The sequence below is a fragment of the Punica granatum genome, chromosome 7 (assembly GCF_007655135.1).
Source record: "Punica granatum isolate Tunisia-2019 chromosome 7, ASM765513v2, whole genome shotgun sequence".
Taxonomy (NCBI): Eukaryota; Viridiplantae; Streptophyta; class Magnoliopsida; order Myrtales; family Lythraceae; genus Punica; species Punica granatum.
The window spans coordinates 8,655,779-8,680,945 of record NC_045133.1 but is presented as its reverse complement, the minus strand read 5'-3'; the positions used below and the strand labels follow the sequence as shown (position 1 = coordinate 8,680,945).

At 36.8% G+C, this 25,167-nt stretch overlaps 1 protein-coding gene and 1 long non-coding RNA gene across 3 annotated transcripts; both read left to right on the top strand.

The window, feature by feature from the left end:
• Positions 1-45: 45 nt before the first annotated feature.
• LOC116214374 lies at positions 46-1,937 on the top strand. Its single transcript, XM_031549789.1, has 3 exons — positions 46-56; positions 813-1,183; positions 1,570-1,937. The coding sequence occupies exons 1-3, from the start codon at positions 46-48 to the stop codon at positions 1,761-1,763; spliced, it is 576 nt and encodes a 191-aa protein (XP_031405649.1). The 3' UTR covers positions 1,764-1,937.
• Positions 1,938-15,442: 13,505 nt separating this feature from the next.
• LOC116213048 lies at positions 15,443-17,734 on the top strand. Of its 2 annotated transcripts, XR_004157990.1 has the most exons (3): positions 15,494-15,665; positions 15,755-16,942; positions 17,117-17,734. It is a non-coding gene; the product is annotated as an uncharacterized LOC116213048 (long non-coding RNA). The 2 variants fall into 2 exon arrangements; XR_004157989.1 differs by having other exon boundaries at positions 15,443-16,942.
• The last annotated feature ends 7,433 nt before the right edge of the window (positions 17,735-25,167 follow it).

The window sequence follows — 25,167 nt, the reverse complement described above, 5'->3', positions numbered from 1 at the left end:
AAATCGGTTCCCGATCACGAAATTGATCCATTATACCTTGCACCAATGGAGATGGGGTCTGGCTGTTCACTGGCGATGGGTTTGTCATAACAGATTTGGACCAACGGTGAGAAAGTGGTCACGGGGTCTGGCTGTTCACCGGAGATGGGGTCACCAGCGAGATGATGGTTGTGGCTCACTGGAGATAGGGCTGCCGGGGAGATGTGATTGTAGCTTTCTCTGGACTTACTTGGCGAGAAGACAGAGTGGGTGGATCCATGGTGCTCTAATTCCCAAATCAACGTTCTCTTCTTTTTCCTTTTTTTTTTGTTATTTTCAATGAGTAGAGTGACAATTTTGTCCCTTTTAATATAACATGTGAGTGGTATGTGTCTCTTTTGGCCGAAAATTTGGTTGGAATTATGTCAAAGTGGCACCTTGCTTATTTTTCGGTAAGGTTAGAGGTATTCTGCTAAAATTCGAAGGTCAAGGGGTAAACTTAAATTCACCTAATAGGTCAAGGGGCAAAGCACATTTAACCTATAGATGTATTAGAAAGGGAATGTGGTCCATTTGTATACGATTGTGTCTGGTATATAAATTAGATTCTCATTAGTATGACCATCCGTATGGATCATACCTTATTATAGTTATTATGATTTTTAATTCATTGTATTAGATCTATAGACCTCCTATGTAATCGAAAAAAACAATTTCTTCTTCGTTTCTTCGAGTAAATCTGTGAAACCTCTTTTGTAATCGAAAGAAAATGATATATATATATATATATGTATGTATATATATTTGTAATTTCAAAATCATGATACCCCAAGTCAAAAGGCTAACTATATATTTAATGTGAATCCAAACATACATGCCAGTCGGGACGTTGGATGTTTGAATGTTAGGTTTGGACTTGATGGTGTGGTTCCTTTCTTCCCGTGGTTTCATTTTTCAAAATCCTTAGCCACGAAGTTTATTAGTCCCACCGGAATCTTCACTGTATATAAGTTCGAGATCTCTATTCAGATCTCTCCATCCTCCCCACCTCCTACCTCTACAAGCTTAACCACCGAAAGTTCGACCAAGAGATTGAGAGAAAGATGCCGCCTCACTGGGGACCACCTCCTCACGGGCCACCCGGCGGCCCATTCGGTTGCTTCGGGTTCCTTTGCGACGGCGTTTGCCGGCTCATTTCTGCCTGGTATGTGCTGATCTATCGGTCCATAACTATCACATTTCTCTTCTCTTAGAAGGTACATTTTAGGAAAACAAATGATATAAGGAAAACTACGTGTACGCTTTGCACTATCCCCCTCAATGTAATTACAACGAAACTACTAGTGCTAACTGAACATGCCAGATCGCACAATTGATTCTTAAAAACATTTTATCTCGTCTGCGTTAAATTTTGTTCTTCTGTGCAGTTTATCTTTCATTTGCTTCATAAATTTCGCATGTTTTAAAAATCTTTTGGGACCCTTCTAATTAGCCTTTTAGTTTGATTGTGGTGTTGAGAGGACGATACGCACACATACATAATGTAGCATTCAACTGTTGTGATTGATTTGGATTGTTCGTGTTGGGCAGTGCCTATGTGTTGTGCTGCTGCTGCATCTTGGAGAGCTGCTGCGGGCCGATGTTCGGGGGGCCTGGAGGCCCTCCGATGGGCCCACCACGCTTCTGAGCAGCCCCTTTCACCGGAGGTGCTCTTGCTTATCAGTAATAAGAACGGGGGAATGGAAACTTACTCGGTTGTCTTCTTTCATATATATGTCTTTTGAGTTTGCTACGGCGATGATGTTTTCCACTTCGGGAAGTGCCGTTGATGAATGACATTTTGTCTTAGTTCGAATATACAATTTTCGATAGTCACAATCTCTGGTCTGTATTCGAATGGCTCAAAGTTCATTTAATTAGTCCTAATATCTCATTAGAAAATGACAGCTTCCTCCCGACATACAGAATGAAAAGGAACGATATAGAGCGCTCTTTTGTCTTGTCGCAAAATTTATACATATAAGTGGATTGGTTAGGTGAATAATGTTATAGAAGTATCTATTGCTTGCTCGGTCCTTTTTTCCATAAATGGTTTGAGCTGTAAAAAATGGCAATTTCTATTAGTATGCCGTTGTCGTCCTTAACAAATGACAGGCGCTTCTCAACTATAATGTTCACTATTGTTAGGATAGTGATTGAAAGATTCTAGTTCTTCCTATCTGACCTGAAAGCGATCGATCTTGTACAAATCAAGTTTGGTACTTCCTATCATTGCAGCTTTGTTATTCCTTTTATCAGCTGTTTTAAACGCATAAAAATCATCAAAAATACCGTCCAATAAGTGAGAATTTCATTTTAGTAATTCACAATTTAAGTTTATTTATTTATTTATTTTTCTTGATAAAGTTGTAACAATATTATATTAAAAATATCAAATAAACATTAAAAGTTTTAGAATGAAAAATTTTCTCAATTCAAGGATGTATTAAGATGTACTGAGAGTTCCCTAAAAAATAAAAAAAATTAAATTTAATAATTTTTCAAACCCGCACAATGCCCAGGCATGAATCTAGTTTCAAATTTAGCCGTGCACCACAAGATGATCTTGGTCTGGGGGTGATTTTGGCCCAAAATTGCGTCACCAACGATAAAGTTAAACTTCTGCTAATAAATAAATTAAGGAAGAGAAATAGTCTTGCAAAAAGAAAAAATAATTGATGAATTTATGCACTGAATCATGCATAAATCGTCTAAAAAATTATATCATGTTTGTAAAAGCACTAGTCTTTATTTTACTCATGCGTATGCGTTGCATATGTAATTTATTTTTATAGAATTTTGTTGAATTTTTGCATTTAAACGTAAGACTAACATCTTTATTTTTTTTTCTAGTAGAGAGTCCTTATTTTTTTAATGTAATTATCATTTTTTTTATATTTCAAATGAAGTTGTTTTGCTAAACTTTGGATACAAAGTATAAATAAGAGTCGTATCCACTCTACCCAGGGAATTTAATAAGCAATTCGTCATTTTTATTTTTAAAAAATGTTCTAGATATGTTATTTTGAAATATGAATATCCCATTGTAGCGATATTATTATTATTAATTTATTTAAAATTGTACATAGTAAAAAATAATAATGAAAAAAATGCCTCGCGCCCGGGAAGGAGATGGAAATGAAAGAAAAGGAAGTGGGTGACTGGTTGAGAGAAAATAGGAGTTAAAATTGGTACTTATTTGTGTAAAATGACAATTCTAACCCAAATTTAATGGTTACAATTAATTCAATTTATAGAAATTTTGGAAAAAATGAAAGTTACACCATAATTTTCCTTCTCCCTTTTTGTAATGTAGATAATTATGTTGCAGTTTTATGCATTTGGAGAATTAATAGAAATTAATTTGCTATGCTGAATTTTCCAAGATAGAATTTAAGCTTATAGGAAATATGTAACGCAAAGTCTAATAGTATATTGATCTTTATATTTATCAGTTCAATTAACCTATCACTTCAAAATTAATTTTTTACAAATAATTTTTTCTTTTGATCGAGGGCAAAAATACTTATATAAATATACTTCTTAATTTCAAAATTTAAGAGTAATTTTTTTTAATTAAAATTATTGAACTCCAGAAAATAATGACATTTTAATTTAGAGGTTCATAATATTTCGCATTTGAAGAAAAACGTTTCACACTGAGAAATCTCTCTTATACGGAACATTATTTTTGGAGTGCAAAAACTCTTTGCACAAAAAGGCATTGTTTAGCTAGTATTGAGAGTTCTCAATATCTAAATACAAAACGTTGTTATTCTTGTACAAAAAGTTATCTCACTCCAATAACAGTATTTTGTATAAGAGAAATTTTCAGAGTAAAACGTTGTTCTTGGAGTGCAAAAAATTTTTGCACTCCAAAAATAATATTTCACATAAAAAAAATTAATATGAAACGTTATTTTCCCGAATGCAAAAAGTTTTCACACTCAACCAACTGGCTCAACAATTTACAGATGGCTCTCTCTTGGTGTTCTATCCTTAAACCCTAAGACCCCCAAAACAAAACAGTCATCGCTGCCACTGGCTCATCCGGCTCCGGCGGGGGGCATCCTGCAGCGATTCCTTCTCCCCTACTTTGATAGATCCTTAGCCCTCCTTCCTCTGTCTCTATCAGCCTCTCAGTTTTTAACCCCTAAATTCGACTCCATCTCCCTCTCTCCTCCACTTACTACTTTCCTTTGCTATTTCATTTTGTAATTTTTTGTTGCAGATCTACTCCATTGTCGCTGCTCTAAACTACTCCACTACCCATCCTCCTCCATCTTGGTTGATCGCCTTCAGCTATTTCGATGGTCGAACTCAACTCGGATTCGAACCATGGCGACTTATCCCAATTTGATTGGAACCTCTGGAGTCTTCTCCGGTCACCGCCACCTCTTCTCTACCAAGAAAAACTCTAGCTAGCCGGACGCTCATCATCGACAATTTACCGACGTAGTCCGATGGTACCTACATGTTTCATGTTCTATCCGCTACCCTGGCGTCCACGGGAAGATGTCTCAGTCTGATTAGTTCGTCAATAGTTGTTCGGTCCTGTCTTGTGTTGGGTACGATTTGTTTGGGATATAGTGGGTGTGATCCCATGATGTTTTTTTCATTTTGCTTCTGGGTTCGGTTTGACTAATATGAGTTTATATGAACCCAGTAGTTTTCTGGCTGGTACAAACATCGACAGACTCATGGCTAGAATAGACTTCAGTAGCACGGAGGCTGTGTTAGGCGCTCATATTGTCATGTGGTGGTTGATGTATATTATGTGTGCTGATTAATAAAATATTTCTTCTTCACAAAAAAAAAAAAAAAAAAACACAACTGGCTCAACATTAGAAATTCCACCCATTTCCTATAGCATGAGCTCTTCTTTGCTTTCACATAAGGAGAGGCTAATTCACATGGAAAAAGATAAGAACAAGTTTTTCTATTATCTCCATTTTATTCCTCTCCCTCCATGGAGCAGTTTTTTCACTTTAATAATTAGTAATCTTTCACACGGCTGACTTTTTTTTTTTTTTTTGCTGAATCACACAGCAGACTAATTAATTAGACTAACGAGGTTACAACTCCCGGCTGCTTTTCGTTTTGCACCACCTACGCGCAATTATATGAGAAAACAAAGACTTTCCGTACATATTATTTCATTAAACAAAGACCTTACCTAATTGTCTACCGATTAAAAAAGGAAAAGAAAAGGAAAGACAAGACCTTATAATTTAATGAATATTGATGGCTACATAAACATATGATCTCAGCTCAAATCTCAGTCTTCAAAACCCTGCAGACCAAATAGAGAGTTATTCTTATTCATTAGGAAAGATCAGTTCCGGGGGAGATATCATGGGCCATCAACTTGCTAAAGAGTTGTTCTTCAAACGGTCACGGCCATCCTCATCCTCATCGTCCGATGAGAGTTGCGTGGAGTGCATGTGTGGCTGCGTTATCATGTCAATCGTTGCAATCATTGCGCCCGTGTGAGTAATCTTTCTCTATATATAAATGAGTTGATTGATATAATCCTCAGAATAAATTGCGAAATGCGCTGGACATTAATTGCATTCTTCCTCACTTTTATGTGATTTTTTTTCCTGGTCGTCTTTACTGATTACTAAAGGGATGGCTCTTCTCTTTTGGTGGGCATGCCGCAGGTTGTATCTGCTGACATGTTGCTTCTGCTGCCATACGTGTGGGACTTGCATGGATTGATTGATGAGGGCGCTAACACTTGGATCCTCAAATTTGTTGGGAGTTAATACATGAGTTTCCGAAAAAAAAATTGTCACTGATTTAGTCCTTGAATTTTCACAAACTATAACATAAAGGGCTTTTCAGGGACTTAAATGTTAGCCAATAAAAGACCTAAAAGGGCCTTTTTGTTATAATTTTTAAAAATTCAGGGCCTAAATTTGTGGTAAAATTTTTTCGAGAACCTACGTGTTGGTCCGCTATAAATTTGAGGACTCAAGTATTTGCGGAATCCTCATTGATCTTCCACAGCCCAGATCATGTGTTTCATTTAACTCATCATCAACGGGTCTACAATGAAAAAGCCAAAAATAAGCAAAATAAAAGGAAGCCGGTGGATGTATTTTCCTTTCTGAATTGCCTCTTCTTGTTGATTTTTCCTTTCGTTGTATTAGGGCTATGTCGTCTATTATCAATTGACGGTCTATATCTTCTTAATATATGTGTGCACGGTATGTGTAATTTCCTTTTTCTGTTTCTATCGATAAATGAAATTAGCCATTGTGAGTATTATTGGAAGTTTGTATCTTTTACATTTTTTTGCCCGATTGTAAGAGATGCATGTGAGCCTAATATAATGAAAAAGAAATTATAATAACTAATAAAAAGGCACAGGTAGTCTAACTGAATATCGAACATAAAACCTCTTGATTATCAGGTGAAAACGTACACCACTGCGTTACGCTCTTTTTGTGTATCTTTTAATTTATAATATTATTAGATGGTGTGAGTCCTATTTTAAAAGGAAGCTGGAGTATCCTTGTCGATTTATGAAAGTTTAGAGGATCTTATCGGAATTTACTTTCTTTTTATTTATTTATTTATTATTATTATTATGTTACTAGCCCTTGCACGCATGCCTCTCGCATCTTTGACCAAATTCAAGATCGTTATTGACCCAACTCCTGAAACCCTTTTAGAATTTGATGGTCTTCTAAAATGGATAGTGGATGAGATAATGAAATAGATTATTTTTCAGTTTTCTATGTAGCCCTTGAAAATAAGGGATTTTTAGTTTTTATAAGGGATTTTTAGTTTTATTACGAAGATGCTCATAAGTCTAATATACTACATATATAAAAGTGTAAGGCTCAATATTGTGTTTTTTAATTTTTTTCAAAATTCCCGTTTTATGCTTCAATGTATACAGACAATTATTATATTCATATTTCATCTATTCGATGTATCTGGATGTCCCATAAATTCTACTAATTCTTCCAATGTATGTAGGCTTACATATATAAAAGTGTGAAGTTGAATTTTGTGTTTCTCAATTTTTCATAATTGCCCTTTTAGCGGTCAATGTGTGTAGACAATTATTATAATTCATATTTTGTTCATTCGATGTATCTGAACATCCCAAAAACTCTATCGATTCTTCCAATATATTTAGACATATTTTCTATTAATATTTCAATTATGAAAAAACATGAATCTTTGTAATTATATCTACGAGGAAAAAAGTTATATCTTGAAATAATCTAGAATTATGATGAATATGTAGGTCTTTTTATTGTGTTGTAATTTGTCAAGATACTTTATACATCATCAACTAAAATTAATCTATTATGTATTACCATCATTAAAGTGCAGAGTTGGATAAAGTGTTTCTCGATTTTTCTTAATTTTTATTTTACCCTTTCAATGAACCTAGATATATTTTAATTTATATTATACCAATTCGATGATTATAGTCACTTTTTACGCATGCAATATATTTAGACAAAATTTAATTTATTCATGTATCTTGTCACATGAGACGCGATTCTTCACATCTAGAGTGACTAAATATGCTCTTTTATACATAAAGACAAGTCTTTTCGTTTTATCTTTGCATATTGACTAAAGGACGCATAGTTCTTCACTTCATCTAATCTATTATTCTTCGTTATGATATGATTATCTTCTTATGACGCTATTGTGGTTAATTTGCGAAACACGTCTAAAATAATGCATGCGTGCCAAGGATACAGTCTCCTAAGGAAATTTCTCACAACACCCCGAATAATGAGTTATGATTGCGTGAAATTACTAACTTCTAAATCAGACGATTGCAAGAATCGAGGAATTCTAAAGTTTGATGCCTTGAAATGAATAATAAAGGACTTAACCAACTCGGGATCGAAATTACTTGATTGGAACTAGAATATGGAAGGGAAATTTTATTGAATGGGACTGACCATCGACCGTGGTCGGGTACAATTGCTGGGAAAAGAAAAGACTGACTGGATGAACTTACTGGAAAACTACAAGAATATTGACTGAAAAGTTAGCATTGTACTGGTGGTTTGGCTGGATGTGTGTTGTAGTTTCCAACATGCAACTCCTGAGCTATTTATATTTGGGGTGTGATCTCTATCTTCTTGTAACTGTCCCCTAACTTTTCTCTCAAGTCTTGCAAATCTCTACATGGGATAATTCCCAATAATTATCTTCTGGATGATATTTATCTCCTAAAATAGATAATGGCCGAATTCTCTCACGTGCTCTGCCACCAAATGCCAATATTTCAATGGCTTGCAATTTGGTCCTCGAATTTCTTGACTTTCCTTTTTTGCCCCGGGCCTAGGTCAATCAAATTTGACCGTAAAATCTTTGGGCTCCTTAATTAATTCGGCCCGACCCAAATCTCAAGCCTACAATGATAACCCATAATTTCATGATACCGGGCCGAATATCCTCACTGGTCTCGAAGATGATGTGGACTTGCGCGTAAATTGTCATACTTTTCTCGGCATGTCTCTCAAATATTAGCCGCATCTTATTATATCTAGCAATTTGCATGCTTAATCTTCTGCCAATGCTCCAAGATTCGACGTAATCTCTTATTGGCACATCATTATCTCTTCCTAATTTGAATTTCAAGTCTCATGCATGATTTGCTATGAAACTCTTTTGACGAATCCACACCAATTCGGCTTTGAAATTGTAAAAAGATTCCACCAATTTGAAATTCAAAACCCATGCACGTATACTGATGCATATGAGGATTTTGTGGAACAAATCATGGGATTATATAGTATGTAGAGCCGATGAAGGATTTGCATGGATTCAAATTCCATCGGCTGCTATATATATTTATACTCATCCAAACAATTTCATCAGTCCCTGCTCATAATTCTACGATCCACTTTTCTTCTTTTGCTCCCATGGATCGTACGAAGTGGTTCGGCACAACGGCTCCCTCAATTCCTGTAGACGTCGATCGGTTGTCAAGCAAATTGGGGACCTGCTTAGCAGCTCGAAGGGATTGAACTGTAACTTCCACTGGAATCACAGCTTCATGGCCGTAGATTAATTCGAACGGACTAACCTTCGTACTTGATTTTTGCGCAATTCGATAAGCCTACAATGCCTCAGATAAATGAAGATGTCACTCCCGCGGATTTCCTTCAATCATGCGCCGAAGAATATTGATATTAACCTTGTTTGAGGCCTTGGCTTGACCGTTAACCTCAGCATAATATGGTGTCGAATTTATGATATAGAAACCATACTCTTCTGCAAATTCGGCCATTCGGCTTCCAGTAAACATAGTTCCTTGATCACACGTTATTGACTCAGGCAGGACAAAACGATGTATAATACATTCTCGTATAAATTCAATCATATCTCTTTGTTCTACTTTCCTTAAGAGCTTGGCCTCGACCTACTTTGTGAAATAATCTGTGGCCATGAAGATAAAATTGCGGCCTCTTGACGAGCTGGGATAAATTTTCCCGATGATGTCCATCGTCCACCCGCAAAAGGGCCGTGGTTTAATTATCGGGTGCAAATTGCTTGTCGGAACTCTTTGTGTTTGGCCTTGTTTTTGACAAGAATGACATCCTTTATCAAATTTAAGACAGTCTTTTAGCATGGGAGGCCAGTAATAGCCATGACGCCGAATCGATCAGCGCATCTTAATCCATGTTTGTGCGCCCGGCAAATTTCTTGGTGAACCTCTGTTAGTACCCGAAAATATTCTTCCGGCCCAAGACACCTTAATAGCAACCCATCTTCTGCCTTTCGATGGAGATCGATGGTATTCCGTAATGGGGTAACTCCTCAACTGAAAATATGTGAACGGCAATTCCTCTCTCACGGATGGGTGGAAGGGTACGCCTTTCTATGACTACCGTCCTCGTATAAACTCCGTTGGGAAATCTTGAATCGGAGGCCAGCTGAGACATCTCGTTACCCTCATGGTTCTCATCTCTAGGAACATGCCACAAGATTACATCACCGAGTTTGTCTATTAACTGGTTCGCCAGCACATTGTGCGGACCCAAATTTCACCTCGTCGGGGCCAACATGCGTCGAATGATCGCACGGCTTAGGAGTATCCACCTTGCCGGGGGACGCGTGATGAACGTGCGTGAGAATGAGTCATCACTGCTTGTTTACGATCCGAATATCGAGAGCTGGTAAGTTTCTTAGGTCTAAGAGTAAGAAATGTACCTAGTTTGCTAAGGCATATGGTCTTGCGAAACCAAGAGTTCCGAGTTCGGGAGTTCTGTTACGTGCGGGTCTATATCCCACACGCTCTGTCAGTACTCTAGTTTGTTTAAGATTTGCCGTTTTTAGTTTGTTCGCCGCTTGGATTAGTTTTTGCTCGTCCTACTTGGTTTGACACAATTAATTCATTGAGAAGCAACCGATTCTGGATAAGAGCCCGAGAGAGGGCTAGACTCTCGTGTCAAAGGTTCAGTCTGCCGTCCTCGCATCACGGTTCGCTGGGCCCTAACGGTCGGTTCCCCATGCAGGCTGAAACCACGACATGTAAGGCTTACTCATCCCTAGGGAGCATAGACCGACTACACTGTTTCAACACTCGGGCCGTTCACTGGCCGAGATTATTACATGAATGAATATACAAATAAATTCCTCACTATGTACTCTCAATATAAATACATATTATATCAAGTGGATCCCAGACGATTCGTGGTCGGCCAATATTCCACTCGTGCTCACTGCGAGTTTGGAAGACCGGAATAGAAATTAATGCAACGTGGGTTCATGAGAGCCGGGGGTCGAGTCCGACCAAACCAGCAAGTCCCAGGAGGACTGAACAGCCCTCGAGATATTCACGGGATTGGTCGAGCTCCTGGTTTGTTGTCTGACCATGTTTTACGCGTCTCAACCCAAGTCATTCTCCACTTGGACACTATTCCGGCGGCCCATTCAGTTGCTTCAGGTTCCTTTGCGACGGCGTTTGCCTGCTCATTTCTGCCTGGTATGTGCTGATCTATCGGTCCATAACTATCGCATTTCTCTTCACTTAGAAGGTACATTTTAGGAAAACAAATGATATAAGGAAAACTACGTGTACGCTTTGTACTTTCCCCTCAAAGTAATTACGACGAAACTACTAGTGCTAACTGAACATGCCAGATCGCACAATTCATTCTTAAAAACATTTTATCTCGACTGCGTTAAATTTTGTTCTTCTGTGCAGTTTATCTTTCATTTGCTTCATAAATTTCACCTTTTCTTTTAATCTTTTGGGAACCTTCTAATTGGCCTTTTAGTTTAATTGCGGTGTTGAGAGGACGAGACGCACACATACATAATGTAGCATTCAACTGTTGTGATTGATTTGGATTGTTCGTGTTGGGCAGTGCCTATGTGTTGTGCTGCTGCTGCATATTGGAGAGCTGCTGCGGGCCAATGTTCGGGGGGCCTGGGGGCCCGCCGATGGGCCCACCACGCTTCTGAGCAGCCCCTTTCACCGGAGGTGTTCTTGCTTATCAGTAATAAGAACGGGGAATGGAAACTTACTCGGTTGTCTCCTTTCATATATATGTCTTTTGAGTTTGCTACGACGATGACGTTTCCCACTTCGGGAAGTGCCGTTGATGAATGACAGTTTGTCTTAGTTCGAATATACAATTTTCGATTGTCACAGTCTCTGGTCTGTATTCGAATGGCTCAAAGTTCATTTAAATAGTCCTAATATCTCATTAGAAAATGACAGCTTCCTACCGTTATACAAAATGAAAAGGAACGATATAGGGTGCTCTTTTGTCTTGTCGCAAAATTTATACATATAAGTGGATCAGTTAGGTGAATAATGCTATAGAAGCATCTATTGCTTGCTCGGTCCTTTTTTCCATAAATGGTTTGAGCTGTAAAAAATGGCAATTTCTATTAGTATGCCGTTGTCGTCCTTAACAAATGACAGGCGCTTCTCAACTATAGTGTTCCCTATTGTTAGGATAGTGATTGAAAGATTCTAGTTCTTCCTATCTGACCCGAAAGCGATCTATCTAGCTATGATCATGTGCTTTACTATGTCAATTTGTTTTTCCCTCGCAAAGATTGAGAGCTCTTATCCAAATAACGCGGAAGGCTAGATTTGGATGGTTATGCCAGAACATCTAACAGATAGGTAAATGGATGATAAGCACGTGATTAATTGCTATAAATATTAGGGCTAATAACATAAAAAAAAAGCACGACCATTTGTTGAATTCCTATTTTTAGCACAACCTTTTATCAAATTCTTATTTTTAGCACAACCTTTCAGAAATAGTACAGAAAGATAAAATCTTTCATTTTAGTTCAAATCTAGCACGACGTTGAATTTTTCATCTATTATAATGGTAACGGTTGACTTAGACTTAACGTTGCCACGTGATACAACATGATTGAATGAGGGAAGGGGCCGACTGAGGAAGGGGGGGAGGGGGCCGGTGGCCTCGATTGCGGCTAGTGGCTCCTTCAATTTTGGCTGTGGGGCCCCCAATTGCGGCCATGCCCCCTCCCAGTCGGGGTCACCGACAACCTTTGTCATCTCTATCAACCCCGATTGGAGGGCTGTGGCCCCCGAGGCCCCCATTGTTGGCCCCATCTCTCCGTCTTTTTTTCAATTTTCATAATAATTTTTTATGAAATAAATTATGTAGAGTCCACTTGTACAATCATGTTGCGCCACGTGACACCATTAAATTCAAGTAAGCCGTTGCCGTTAAAATAGACGAAAAATTTAAATCGTGCTAGATTTGGATCTAAAACGAAATGTGATGCCTTTCTGTAGTATTTCTGAAAGGTCGTACTAAAAATACAAATTTGACAAAAGATGATGTATTTTTATGTCGTTATCCCTAAAAATTGTTATAAGAATTTCACCTCATTGTGGTGTACGAGTATTTGAAATTTTCTCCTCTTAGCACAAAGCCTTTCTTTACATGTTAGTCTTTTTTACACTAGCAACCCTTGTTTGACTTTCAGTTGATCTTAATTCTTAATTTAATAAAAAAAGATAAAAAAATAAAACTTTGAGAGGCTTCATTCAGTATAATATAATAGATGCAACTGACCTCAAACTGCATAAGTACATTTCGAAGTTTCATTGAAAATGGCCCGTTGCGAGTATTAATTTATTAGGAATGTTAGAGCATTAACAATGACTGTGATAATAACATCAATATTATAGTGTGTATATATATATATATATATATATATATTTCCTGAGCTTCCCTGCTCATCTCATTAATTAGAGACATAGTTACGTCACAAAACTCAAAATATAGAACTCTCAACTGAACTGATCGTTGCATAACTTTTTAAGTGAGAAACCTAATAAATTTTTTTTTAAAAAAAAAAGATGCATGTATCTATTAATTTAAGTTGAGTGAATTTTATCAAATATTATACATATCAGTGCGATGAATTTTAGATATGCATCTACATTATTTACACTTAGGAATATAATTGAAGATTCTCTTTGAAAAATTAAAAATGCTATCGATAACCTTTTTTTTTTCCTTTTTGAAATGTGAAATGCTTCCATAAATTCAATGTATTGCGTATTCCATAAATAGAACAAGGAAATATTTATTTTCTACACTTTTCTTTTTGCTTTATTTCTCCCTACATCTTATCTCGATCGGTTTCTTTCAGGATATGCATGCTCTTGCATTGTTTAAATTTAATTTAATGATAATTATGCAATATAATTTTTTATTCATAGCGTGCATATGTTGCATATTTTTCTCGAATATTAACATTTTGTAATGTTCTATTCACAATAATAATCTCGTACAAATCTAGTTTGGTGCTTTCTATCATTGCAACCGTGTTATTCTTTTATCAGCTATTTTAAATATATAAGACTCATAAAAAATACTGTGCAATATGCGAGAATTCCATTTTGGTAATTCACAATTTAAGTTTTATATTTTTATTTATTTTGTTCTTGATAATCTTGTAACAATATTATATTCAAAATATCAAATAAACATTAAAAGTTTTAGAATGAAAAATTTTCTCAATTCAAGGATGTATTAAAAGTTCTCTAATATATATATATATTTGATAATTTTTCAAACCCGCGCAAGGCCTAGGCATGAATCTAGTTTCAAATTTAGCTGTGAACTACAAGATGATCTTGGTCTGGGGGTGATTCTGGCCCAAAATCGCCTCACCAGCGATCAAGTTAAACTTCTGCTAATAAATAAATTAAGGAACAGAAATAGTCTTGCAAAAAAAAGTGATGGATTTACGCTTTGAATCATGCATAAATCTTTTAAAAAAAATGTATCATGTTCGTAAAAGTACTAGCTTTTATTTTACTCATGCGTATGCGTTGCATATGTACTTTATTTTTATAGAATTGTTTTTGAATTTTTGCATTTAAATGTAAGACTAAAATCTTTATTTTTTTTTCTAGTAGAGAGTCCTTATTTTTTTAATGTAATTATCATCTTTTTCATTTCAAATGAAGTTGTTTCCATAAACTTTGGATACAAAGTATAAACAAGAGTCGTGCCCGTGCTACCCACTGAATTTAATAAGCAGTCATCATTTTTATCTTTAAAAAATGTTCTAGCTATGTTATTTTTGAAATATAATATCACGTTATAGTCATATCATTATTATTTTATTTAAAATTTTAATTAGTAAAAAATAATAATGAAAAAAGTGCCTTGTGCCCCGGAGGAAGATGGAATTAAAAGAAAAGAAAGTGGGTGACTGGTTGAGAGAAAATAGGAGTTAAAATGGGTAGTTATTTATGTAAAATGACGATTAGAACCCAAATTTATTTTACTAAGGACATTTTCGAAAAAATGAAAGTTACACCATAATTTTCCTTCTCCATTTTGTAATGTAGATAATTATGTTGCAGTTTTATGCATTTCAAGAATTAACAGAAATTAATTTGCTATGCTGAATTTTCCAATTTATAATTTAAGCTTATAGGAAATATGTACCGCAAAGTCTAATAATATATTGATCTTTATATTTATAAGTTTTAGTTCAATTAACCTGTCACTTCGAAGTAAATTTTTGACCAATAAATTTTTCTTCTGATTGAGGGAAAAAATACTTATATATATATACTTCTCAAAATTTAAGAGTATTTTTTAATTAAAATTTTTGAACTCTACAAAATAATGACGTTTTAATTTAGAGGTTCATAATATTTCGCACTCGAAGAAAAATGTTTAATATTGAGAAATCTCTCTTATACGAAACATTATTTTTGGAGTGCAAAAACTCTTTGCACAAAAAGGCATTGTTTAGCAAGTATTGAGAGTTCTTAATATCCCAATACGAAACGTTGTTATTCTTGTACGAAAAGTTCTCTCACTACAAGAATAGTGTTTTGTATAAGAGAAATTTCTCAGAGTGAAACGTTGTTCTTGGGATGCAAAAAAATTTTGCAATCCAAAAATATTGTTTCACGTGAAAAAAAATAATATGAAACGTTAATTTTCGAATGCAAAAAGTTTTCGCCCTCAACCAATTAGCTCAAAAATTTATAGACGGCTCTCTCTTGGTGTTCTCTCCCCAAACCCTAAGAACCCCAAAATAAAACTGCTGCTGCTGCCGCCGGTGTGTCTAGCTTCGGCGGGGCGTATCAGATGGCGATTCCTCATCCCCTACGCTGATTAATCCTCTCAGTTCTTAACCCCTAAATCTGACTCCATTTCCCTCTCTCCTTCGTCTGCTACTTCGCTTCGCTGTTTCATTTTGAATTTTTTTGTTGCAGGTCTGCTCCATCACCGCTGCTCCAAACTACTCCACTACCCATCTTCCTCCATCTTAGTTGATCGCCTTTAGCTATTCCGATGATCGAGCTCAACTCGGATCCAAACCATGGCGACTTATCCTGGTATGATTGGAACATTTGGAGTCTTCTTTGATCACCGCCACCTCTTCTCCACCAAGAAAAACTCTAGCTACCTGAACGCTCACTGTCAACAATTTACCAACGTAGTCCGATGGTACCTACCTGTTTGATGTTCTATCTGCTACCCTAGTGTCCACGAGAAGGTTACCTCGGTCTAATTAGTTTGTCGATAGTTGTTCGGTCCTGTCTTGTGTCGGGTACGATTTGTTTGGATTATTGTGGGTGTGATCCCATGATTTTTTTTCATTTTGCTTCTGGGCCAATTTGACAAATAAGGGTTTATTTGAACCCAGTAGTTTTCTGACTGGTACAAACTCTGGCAGACTCATGGCTGGAATAGACTCCAGCAGCATGGAGGCCGGATTGGCGCTGACAATGCCATGTGGTAGTTAACGTATATTATTTGTACTGACTAATAAATTAATTCTTCTTCGCAAAAAAAAAAAAAACCAACTGGGTCAACACTAGAAATTCCACCCATATCCTCTAAGATGAGCTCTTCTTTGCTTTCACATAAGGAGAGGCTAATTCACATGGAAAAACATAAGAACAAGTTTTTTATTATCTCCATTTCATTCCTCACCCTCCATGGAGCAGTTTTTTTACTTTAATAATTATTAATCTATCACATAGCAGACTAATTAATTAGACCAACGAGGTTACAACTCCCGGCTGCTTGTCGTTTTGCACCAGCTACACACAATTATATGAGAAAACAAAAACTTTCCAGACATATTATTTCATTAAACAAAGACCTTACCTAATTGTCTACCGATTAGGGAAAAAAAGAAAAAAAAATGGAAAAGAAAAGGAAAGACAAGACCTTATAATTTAATGAATATTGATGGCTACATAAACGTATGATCTCAGCTCAAATCTCAGTGTCTTCAAAACCCTTCAGACCACATAGAGAGTTATTCTCATTCATTAGGAAAGATCAGCTCCGAGGGAGTGCATCAAACGGTCAATCATGTCATCCAATGAAAGTTGTGTGGAGTGCATGTGTGGCTGCGTTATCATGTCAATCTGTGCAATCGTTGCGCCCGTGTGAGTAATCTTTCTCTCTATATATATGATTTGATCGATATTCGCCGATGGAAGGGAGGTCGAGGAGAACACATCAATTGCATTCTTCTTCACTTTTCTGTGATTTTTTTTTTCCTGGTCGTCTTTACTGATTACTAATGGGATGGCTCTTCTCTTTTGGTGGGCATGCCGCAGGTTCTATCTGCTGACATGTTGCTTCTGCTGCAATACGTGTGGGACTTGCATGGATTGATTGATGAGGGCGCCAACACTTGGATCCACAAATTTGTAGCGAGTTAATACATGGGTTTCCGAAATTTTTTTTTTCACTGATTTAGTCCTTGAATTTTCACAAACTATAACATAAAGGGCTTTTCAGGGACTTAAATGTTAGCCATAAAAAGATCGAAAGGGGACTTTTTGTTATGATTTTTAAAAATTCAGGGCCTAAATCTGTGGTAAAACTTTTTCGAGAACCTACGTGTTGGTCCGGTACAAATTTGAGGACTCGAGTATTTGCGGAATCCTCATTGATCTTCCACAGCCCAGATCATGTCTTTCATTTAACTCATCATCAACGGGTCCACAATGAAAAAGCCAAAAATAAGCAAAATAAAAGGAAGCCGGTGGATGTATTTTCCTTTCTGAACTGCCTCTTCTTGTTGATTTTTCCTTTCGTTGTTTTAGGGCTATGTCGTCGATTGTCAATTGACGGTCTAGCTATCTTCTTAATATATGTGTGCACGGTATGTGTAATTTCCTTTTTCTGTTTCTATCGATAAATGAAATTAGCCATTGTGAGCATTCTTGCTAGTTCGTCTCTTTTACATTTTCTTTTTCCGATTGCAAGAGATGCCCGTGAGTTTAGTATAATAAAATATAAATTTTAATAACTAATAAAGAGGTACGGATAGTCTCACTGAATATCGAACTTTGAATCTCTTGATTATTAGACAATGACATACTCCACTACGCTACACTCTTTTTTAGTATCTTTTAATTCATAATATTACTAGACGGTGTATGAGTCCTATTTTAAAAGGAAGCTGGAGTATCCTTGTCAAATTATGAAAGTTTAGAGGATCTTATCGGAATTTACTTTCTACTTCTTTTTTCTTATTTATTTATTTATTATTATATTAGTAGCCCTTGCACGCACACCTCTCGCATCTTTATGGTTAAACTCATGATTTCTAGAGTTAGAGGGAGAAAAATCAGTTTGTAAATCGTAAATGGCAACTTGTGGTAAAGATGCTCATTTTACGAAAGTCTTGCATGTTTAGACTCTTGTGATCACAAGGAAGACGTAAGAATGTATAGAACTCATTTTCGTTGAACGGTTCAAGAGTTATGGCAATCTGAATCTTCTACGGTTATGGTAAATAATGAAATTTAGCCTATATTAATATAATTCCATCACCTTGTGAAATTTGGTTAATTTCTGAAATAAAAGTTCATTTTTTAAGGTTTTCATAGACACCAAGATTCAATGGTTTATACATAGAGAAGTAACCTATTGAATTTGGCCAAATGAAGAGTTCAAGATCTCGCAGCTACTACGTACAACCACTTCGAGTGGCACGACACATCCTGTTAATACTTTTTCTGCCACTTTTTTATCCTCCCATTAGTAGAGACTAAGACATCTCTTATTAATGGATATATTCACCTGATTTCATTGACCCTCAGGCAATATGTGATAATTAATGTTTTCTTGGAAACTATCAAAAAACATTTTTTGCAGGCAGTATTTAGTAATTCAGCTTGCATTAATAGTATCGATTTAGAATTGATCACAAAAATAAAAATATCAAATAATGGCGTAGTATGTCCCCGTATCTCCCCTGATCCAAAAATAGATCATCTTATCTCTTTTTATATATTAGAGTATTTCGAAACTGTTGTTAATTAAAGTTGAATTTTTCGCTCTGTGGATGAACTGTAATTATTTTTTTCTTTTATGATACCTATAAAAAAATTATATCTTTTTTGGTATACAATCTTTTTATATTTTTTGTTTTACTCTTTGATTTACATCTCTTTTTGCTAGTTGATAGGCTATGCTGTTGGCCATCTCAAAATAAGTTAAAGATCAATTATATATATATATATATGGGTACTGCATATATAGTATATGTCTTTTCCATTTTATACCAGCAACAATAAAGTATCCAAGTTGGACGTTGTTTACATCCATTATTTTGGTGAGACATAAACTATTATTCAATTAAAATTTTATTACTGACGCTATGTTATTTTAACTGGATAATTCTTTCGACATTGCACGTGCAACGAGTGTGCTTCTATACTAGTATAAGGAAATAAATAACAGGATACTGGTCGTTTCACTACTAAGAATCAAACTTAGAATTTATTGGTTTATAAGCAAGAGAGCATGCCACTGCAACATATTTGTTTATCATATATAATAATGTGTCGGTTACACTTCGTCCAAATAAAGTTTCGATTATAAATAATTTCTTTCCTTAAGTAACAAATATAATACATAATATAATAATATAAGATACAATTTGTACGAGCATAAGTCACACTTCCAAAGGTGCCGCACATAATGATCATGACTTCGCACACAAAAAAAAAATGACTCCCCGTTAAGTGATTTTTTCTTTTGTTAATATCACTGTATAGCATGATATTTTGACAATTTTCATCACATAGCACATATCGTATTAATTTCACCATTCAGCATGATATTTTTAAATTTTTTCATAAAATAGCACAACAAGTAATAATTTCATTAAATAGCACAAAATTTTTTGAAATTTTTTCACCATATACAAAAAACAATTGACGAAAAACTAATTGTGCTCGGTGGTGAAAAAATTAGGGGTGATTCAGGTCTAGGTACCCTTTTATTTAACAATACCCGGATCTTATCCTGTAAGAGATATGTTCCAAGATTTTAGAACCGGACCCTACTCTATTGAATCCTGGAACCAAAACATACCCGAAATCTGTATTATACCATAGGTTCATAGTATGCTGTTAGAGCCTGTAAATTATCGAGGAAGAAATTGAGATTGTGGGGCACGGAGCAATGAAAAGATGAAGATAGAGACGATCTGGGTTGGAGCTAGGGGTGTTCGGAAAGTTAGAGAGAGAGAGAGAGAAGATGGAGATTAGGGGGACGGAGCAGCGAAAGGACGAAGATGGAGACGACCTGGATTGGAGTTAGAGGTTGGAGGCTACCCTCCGACCTGGTTGAGAAGCTCCGTCGCTAGCTCAGCATCGCCTTCTAGGAGGAGCTCAACCTTGCCATCCAGCGCTACCAAGTCTTCACTCCGTCGAATGAAATTGCCCTTGCCCCTTCAGAGGACTTGGACCTCAAGGATCTCCTCAATCTACTCTACTCCTGGGCCTTATTCGATGTGAAGTCGCAGAGCGATTTCACGGCGACGATATTGACGAGGAAGCACGAGAGGGGATGCTGCCTAACCTACGACTACGTAAACCGACGACGCCACCGATCTTTTGGGGGAGAAGGACTTGGACGCGATTTTGAGCTTGGGAAATCTCTTGATCTCAAGGCCAGTAGTAGGGGTGTGTGCGCACCCGAATTTCGTCTCGTCGGGGCACGCATGCGCGCGCCTATGCAACGCGGCATGGGAGTATCTACCTTCCCGGGGACGCGCGACAGACGCACGTGAGAAGGAGTCGCCACTTGCCATTTTACGACTCGAAAGTTGAGGGCCGGCAAGTTACCCAGGTCTAGGGGTACGGGGTACACCTAAAATGCTAAGGCAATGGTCTGTACGGAACCGAAAATTCCGAATTCGGGGGTTCTATTACGTGTGGGCCTATATCCCACACGCCCTTTCGGTACTCTAACTTGTCTAGGCTTACCATTTTAATTTAATTATCGCTTAATTAGGTTCCGCTCATCTTATGCGTTTTGACACCGTAAATTCGAAGAAGCACTCTGACCGTCTACTCTCCGACCGGGATTTTACATAAATGTATGTATAATATAAAACCTTACATTGTTCTCTCAAATTAAATAAAAGACAAGCTACAATGACTAAATCCCGGTCGGTTCGCATTCGGCCATGATTTCACTCACGCTCACCGTATATTTTGGAAAAGACCGAAATTTAAATTAATATACACACTCAGTGTAAGGGTGTTGAACCCTGTGATCGATGGATAGGGGCGTTGGACCTGTGTAAGTCGTATCCTAAGGATCGAGCTCAACCCCGCATATCAAAACAAGTGCAGAAATCATAACAAGTAAGTATAAATAAACACGCAATGGATTTTGTTATTGCCGAATTTACGCGAATTAACCAATTATTAATCGGGATATTTTGGCATGAAAAATCCTACCCTAAAGCAAGCAAAAGGCAAGAGGGGAATGGCATGTAGCATTCAGCGTTATTTACCGGACTTGACAGACTGTGTGTATCCGTGATCAAGTCTCGAATGTGTGGGTTGATTTTAAATTGTTATGTATCGTGACACTTCGATTGTGATAGGTTATTATAGAATGTGGATTTTGACACGAGAATCCTACAACCTAGTGTCTAGCCCGTTATCCCCATTCTATTTTCTATTAGGCCGAGTATGCGATTAAGTCGAATGTTGGTATCTTAAACCGTTATTCCCGATCTAACTACCCAAGATCATGCAGAGATAACAATAAATTGTAAATACGCCTTTTTGCCTTTGTATTGAAAATTTATTTTTGAAAAGAGAGAGACTACACAATGCGGGCCACCTCGGCCTGTGACCGGCGCTGACTGATTCCCTGATTCTTCTAGGGTTATGCGAGAACCCCAAAAAAGTCAAAGAAACGGTCAATCTATCCGGAAGTGATCTAAAAAGAACTTCCACACCCGACTTGAGTTACCTAAAATTGGGAGGCCTCGAGTCAAAACATGCAAGTTCTTCCCAGACGTCCATGCCACATCTGATCACGAGTCTCACATTTTAGTATGAAATTTGCGAATTTTGAAAAGAAGGCGTCAACACGTATTTGCAATTTATCGACGCGTATTTCCGATTAATTACCAATTCGTGCAAAATTATTAAGGTCGAGTGAATTAATTAGTCAAATGAACGTCCCGTTTACTCGATTGGTGAAATCATTAAGTTTAATTAAAATCTGCTGAATGCTTTATTTTATTTTTTGGGTTTCGAGCCTGTCGATTAATTGGTTTGTACATAGAAAAGTAAACTATTCAATTTGGCCAAACGAAGAGTTCGAGATCTCGCAGCTACTACGTACAACCACTTCGAGAGGCACGTCACGTCCTGTTAATACCTTTTTTGCCACTTTTTTATCCTCCTATTAGTAGAGACTGAGACATCTCTTATTAATTGATATTTTCACCCGATTTCGTTGACCCTCTGGCAATATGTGATAATTAATGTTTTCTTGGCAAACTATCAAAAAAAAATTGCAGGCAGTATTTAGTAATTTAGCTTGCATTAATAGTATCGATTTAGAATTGATCACAAAAATAAAAATATCAAATAATGGCGTAGTATGTCCCCTTATCTCCTTATCCAAAAATAGATCATCTCTTTTTATATATTAGAGTATTTCAGAACTGTTGTTAATTAGAGTTGAATTTTTTGGTCCGTGGATAAATTGTAATTATTTTGTTCTTACACATATCACACCCATCAACTCCAATTTCCCTTCTCTTCCTTTCTCCACACTCAACAAGATAACTTTCCCACTCTAATTTTCCCTCCAAAAATTCGGATGCCCTAAGCACACCCTAATTGCACTTAACTCCACTTAATCTTGTCATTAAGCTTGCCTTTATAAGTCTATTGCATCATTAATTTAATCACAACTCAACTTCCATCATCTTTCTAGCTTTCTCACTCTAGGAGACAATCCCAAGTCCTCTCCAACCCCAGTAATCTCCAGCATTCACTCAGCCCAAGCACATCCCGAATTCAAAGCCATTTTACCTAGAAACTCAACCGTTTTCCGATGACCACCACCCAACCCGAACCAACTTCAATCAAACTTCATACCCCACATGTATTCGACATACCGAGTCCATTTCCGGTGTTAGTTTCGTGATTTGGAGCCTCCAGCACCCCGTTTCAAGTCAATCTAGAATCGGGTCCCTAAGCGGTCTTGCGGTTTCTAGGCGGGTCCCACCTCCCGACTTTGCCTGAGCCTCAAACAAACTGCCTACCCCACATGTATTCGACCTCTCAAATCCATTTTCAGTGTTAGTTTCACGATTCAAAGCCTCCAGCAGCCTGAACCAGCACTGTCCAGAATCGAGTCCTCTAGGCGTTTATCGGTTTCTAGACAATTTCTCTCCTAAAACCCTAAAACAACTATGGCGAGTCGTAGCATCACTCCTTAAGGGTTCCTCATGATCCTCACTCTCCCTCACGACAAGGAGGTCACGATCCGAGAGCCGATCAACCGTGCAAACCACATTTTTTATTTATTTTCCTTACTGGTTTTTCTATGACTTACCGGTTTCTTCTTTGAGTTTTCGGTTTGCTCGAGCCTTTGCATGCCTAGAGCTCATCACAGCCCCTTCAAGCAATCCTTTGGGAGTCGAGAGGGCCCGTGCCGACTCGGTGCAACACCCGGAGCCACCTTTGCAGCCGTTTCAACTCAAACAGCCCAGTCGGATCTATTCTTCCGAAGCCACATTGTGCTCCGTATCCGTGGTCCAAGATCACACTGTACTATGGAACCATTGTCATGGAGCACAAAAGCTTCGGACCACGATCTTATAGGGCCCTAGTGACTCTGGTTATGATCAACCAGATGCCCTAAAATCTTCAAAATCTTCTTCCTCAACCTCATGTTCCGAAACCTCGGTTTCATTCACCATTATACATAATTCCTCACATTACAAGTCCCAGTGAACTTGCATTAAGTAACGTGGGTTGATTCAAGCGGTTTGGCACCTATTCACCTTAAACAAGTTCTCTGGTTTGAGTCTCGTAGATGGGAAAAATTCACGCTGTGAGAGCTTTATCGTTTAATGGGCCGACGCAACTCGAACTGAATTAGTCGAAACCAATGTGTGTCCGGATACCATGATACAGACCGAAAATAGATTTGCCATTAAATATTGCTGGTTCGGGTGCATGAAACAGCCTAAGAACAAGAAGTTTTTCTTTTTTATGAATCGAATTAATGTGAGATTCCAGTATACCATGTTTCCGCGGTCTAGTAGATGTGATTTTTTTTCAATGATTTGGTTTTCAGAACAAAATACATGAGTAGAGAAAAGTTGTTACCAAAAAGGAATTTCTTCCTTTCTACCGAAGAAAGAAATAACTTCTTTCTAATAAGCGTCGTAAAAAGGAAACAAAGAATCGTCCTTTAGTTATATCTTTAGCTATACGTAATACTTCACAATTTGATAGATTTTATTTTCTCATTTCAAAGAAAAATTGTCAATGAACAGGGGATCGATTCAAGCGGTTTAACTCTTTTCCCTTTAAATAAGGTCTCAGTTTCGAGTCTTAAAAATAAAAATAAAAAAATCTTGATTTGGAAAATTTTACCCCTTAATAGATCAATTCAGCTCGAACTAAATTAGATGGGGATTCATTACATTTCCAAATATCACTTACACACGGAAAAAAAAACTGTCAAAAGACGAATTAATTCTAGTGGGAGATTATCAATCTTACCATGCATTGATTCTAGTGAGAGATTTTCAATCTTACCATGCGCGTCTGCCAATGTCCTAGAACATTAGGTCTTCAATGATTTCACGGGTATATGGCCTATCCACACATGGACACAGCTCAGAACAAAATTTTTATTATTTATGAAAAAAAGAGTATAGTGAAATGCCACATGTTTTCGCTGTTAATGAAAAGATTATAGGTTCGATTCTCCTAGTGAAATTATCCATACCCTTTATATATTAGTATTAGAATTTTTATTTTATTATATTAGACTCATGAGGCTAATTTATAATTGAAAAACATAAATATTATTTATTTATTTATTTATTTATTTTTGCATGTTCGAATGATTATTATTATCATCACATGAAGCATCGATTAATTAAACGAGGATATAACTACTAGCTGCTTGTCGTTTTGCACCAGCGCTTTGTACATTAATTAATTATGTGTGAATAACAGAGACTTTCCGAGCATATTAATTTCAATAAACAAAGACATTACCCAATGTCAACCCAAAAAATAAAAGGACCTTACCTAATGAATATATAGATCGCTACATAGATAGAGATGTATAAATATCTGCTCAAATCTCAGTC

Bases quoted from the DNA above. Each gene is read 5' to 3' on its own strand.
- LOC116214374 (XM_031549789.1), top strand. The intron at 1,184-1,569 runs GTATGTGCTGAT...CGTGTTGGGCAG, and splicing joins TGCCGGCTCATTTCTGCCTG to TGCCTATGTGTTGTGCTGCT.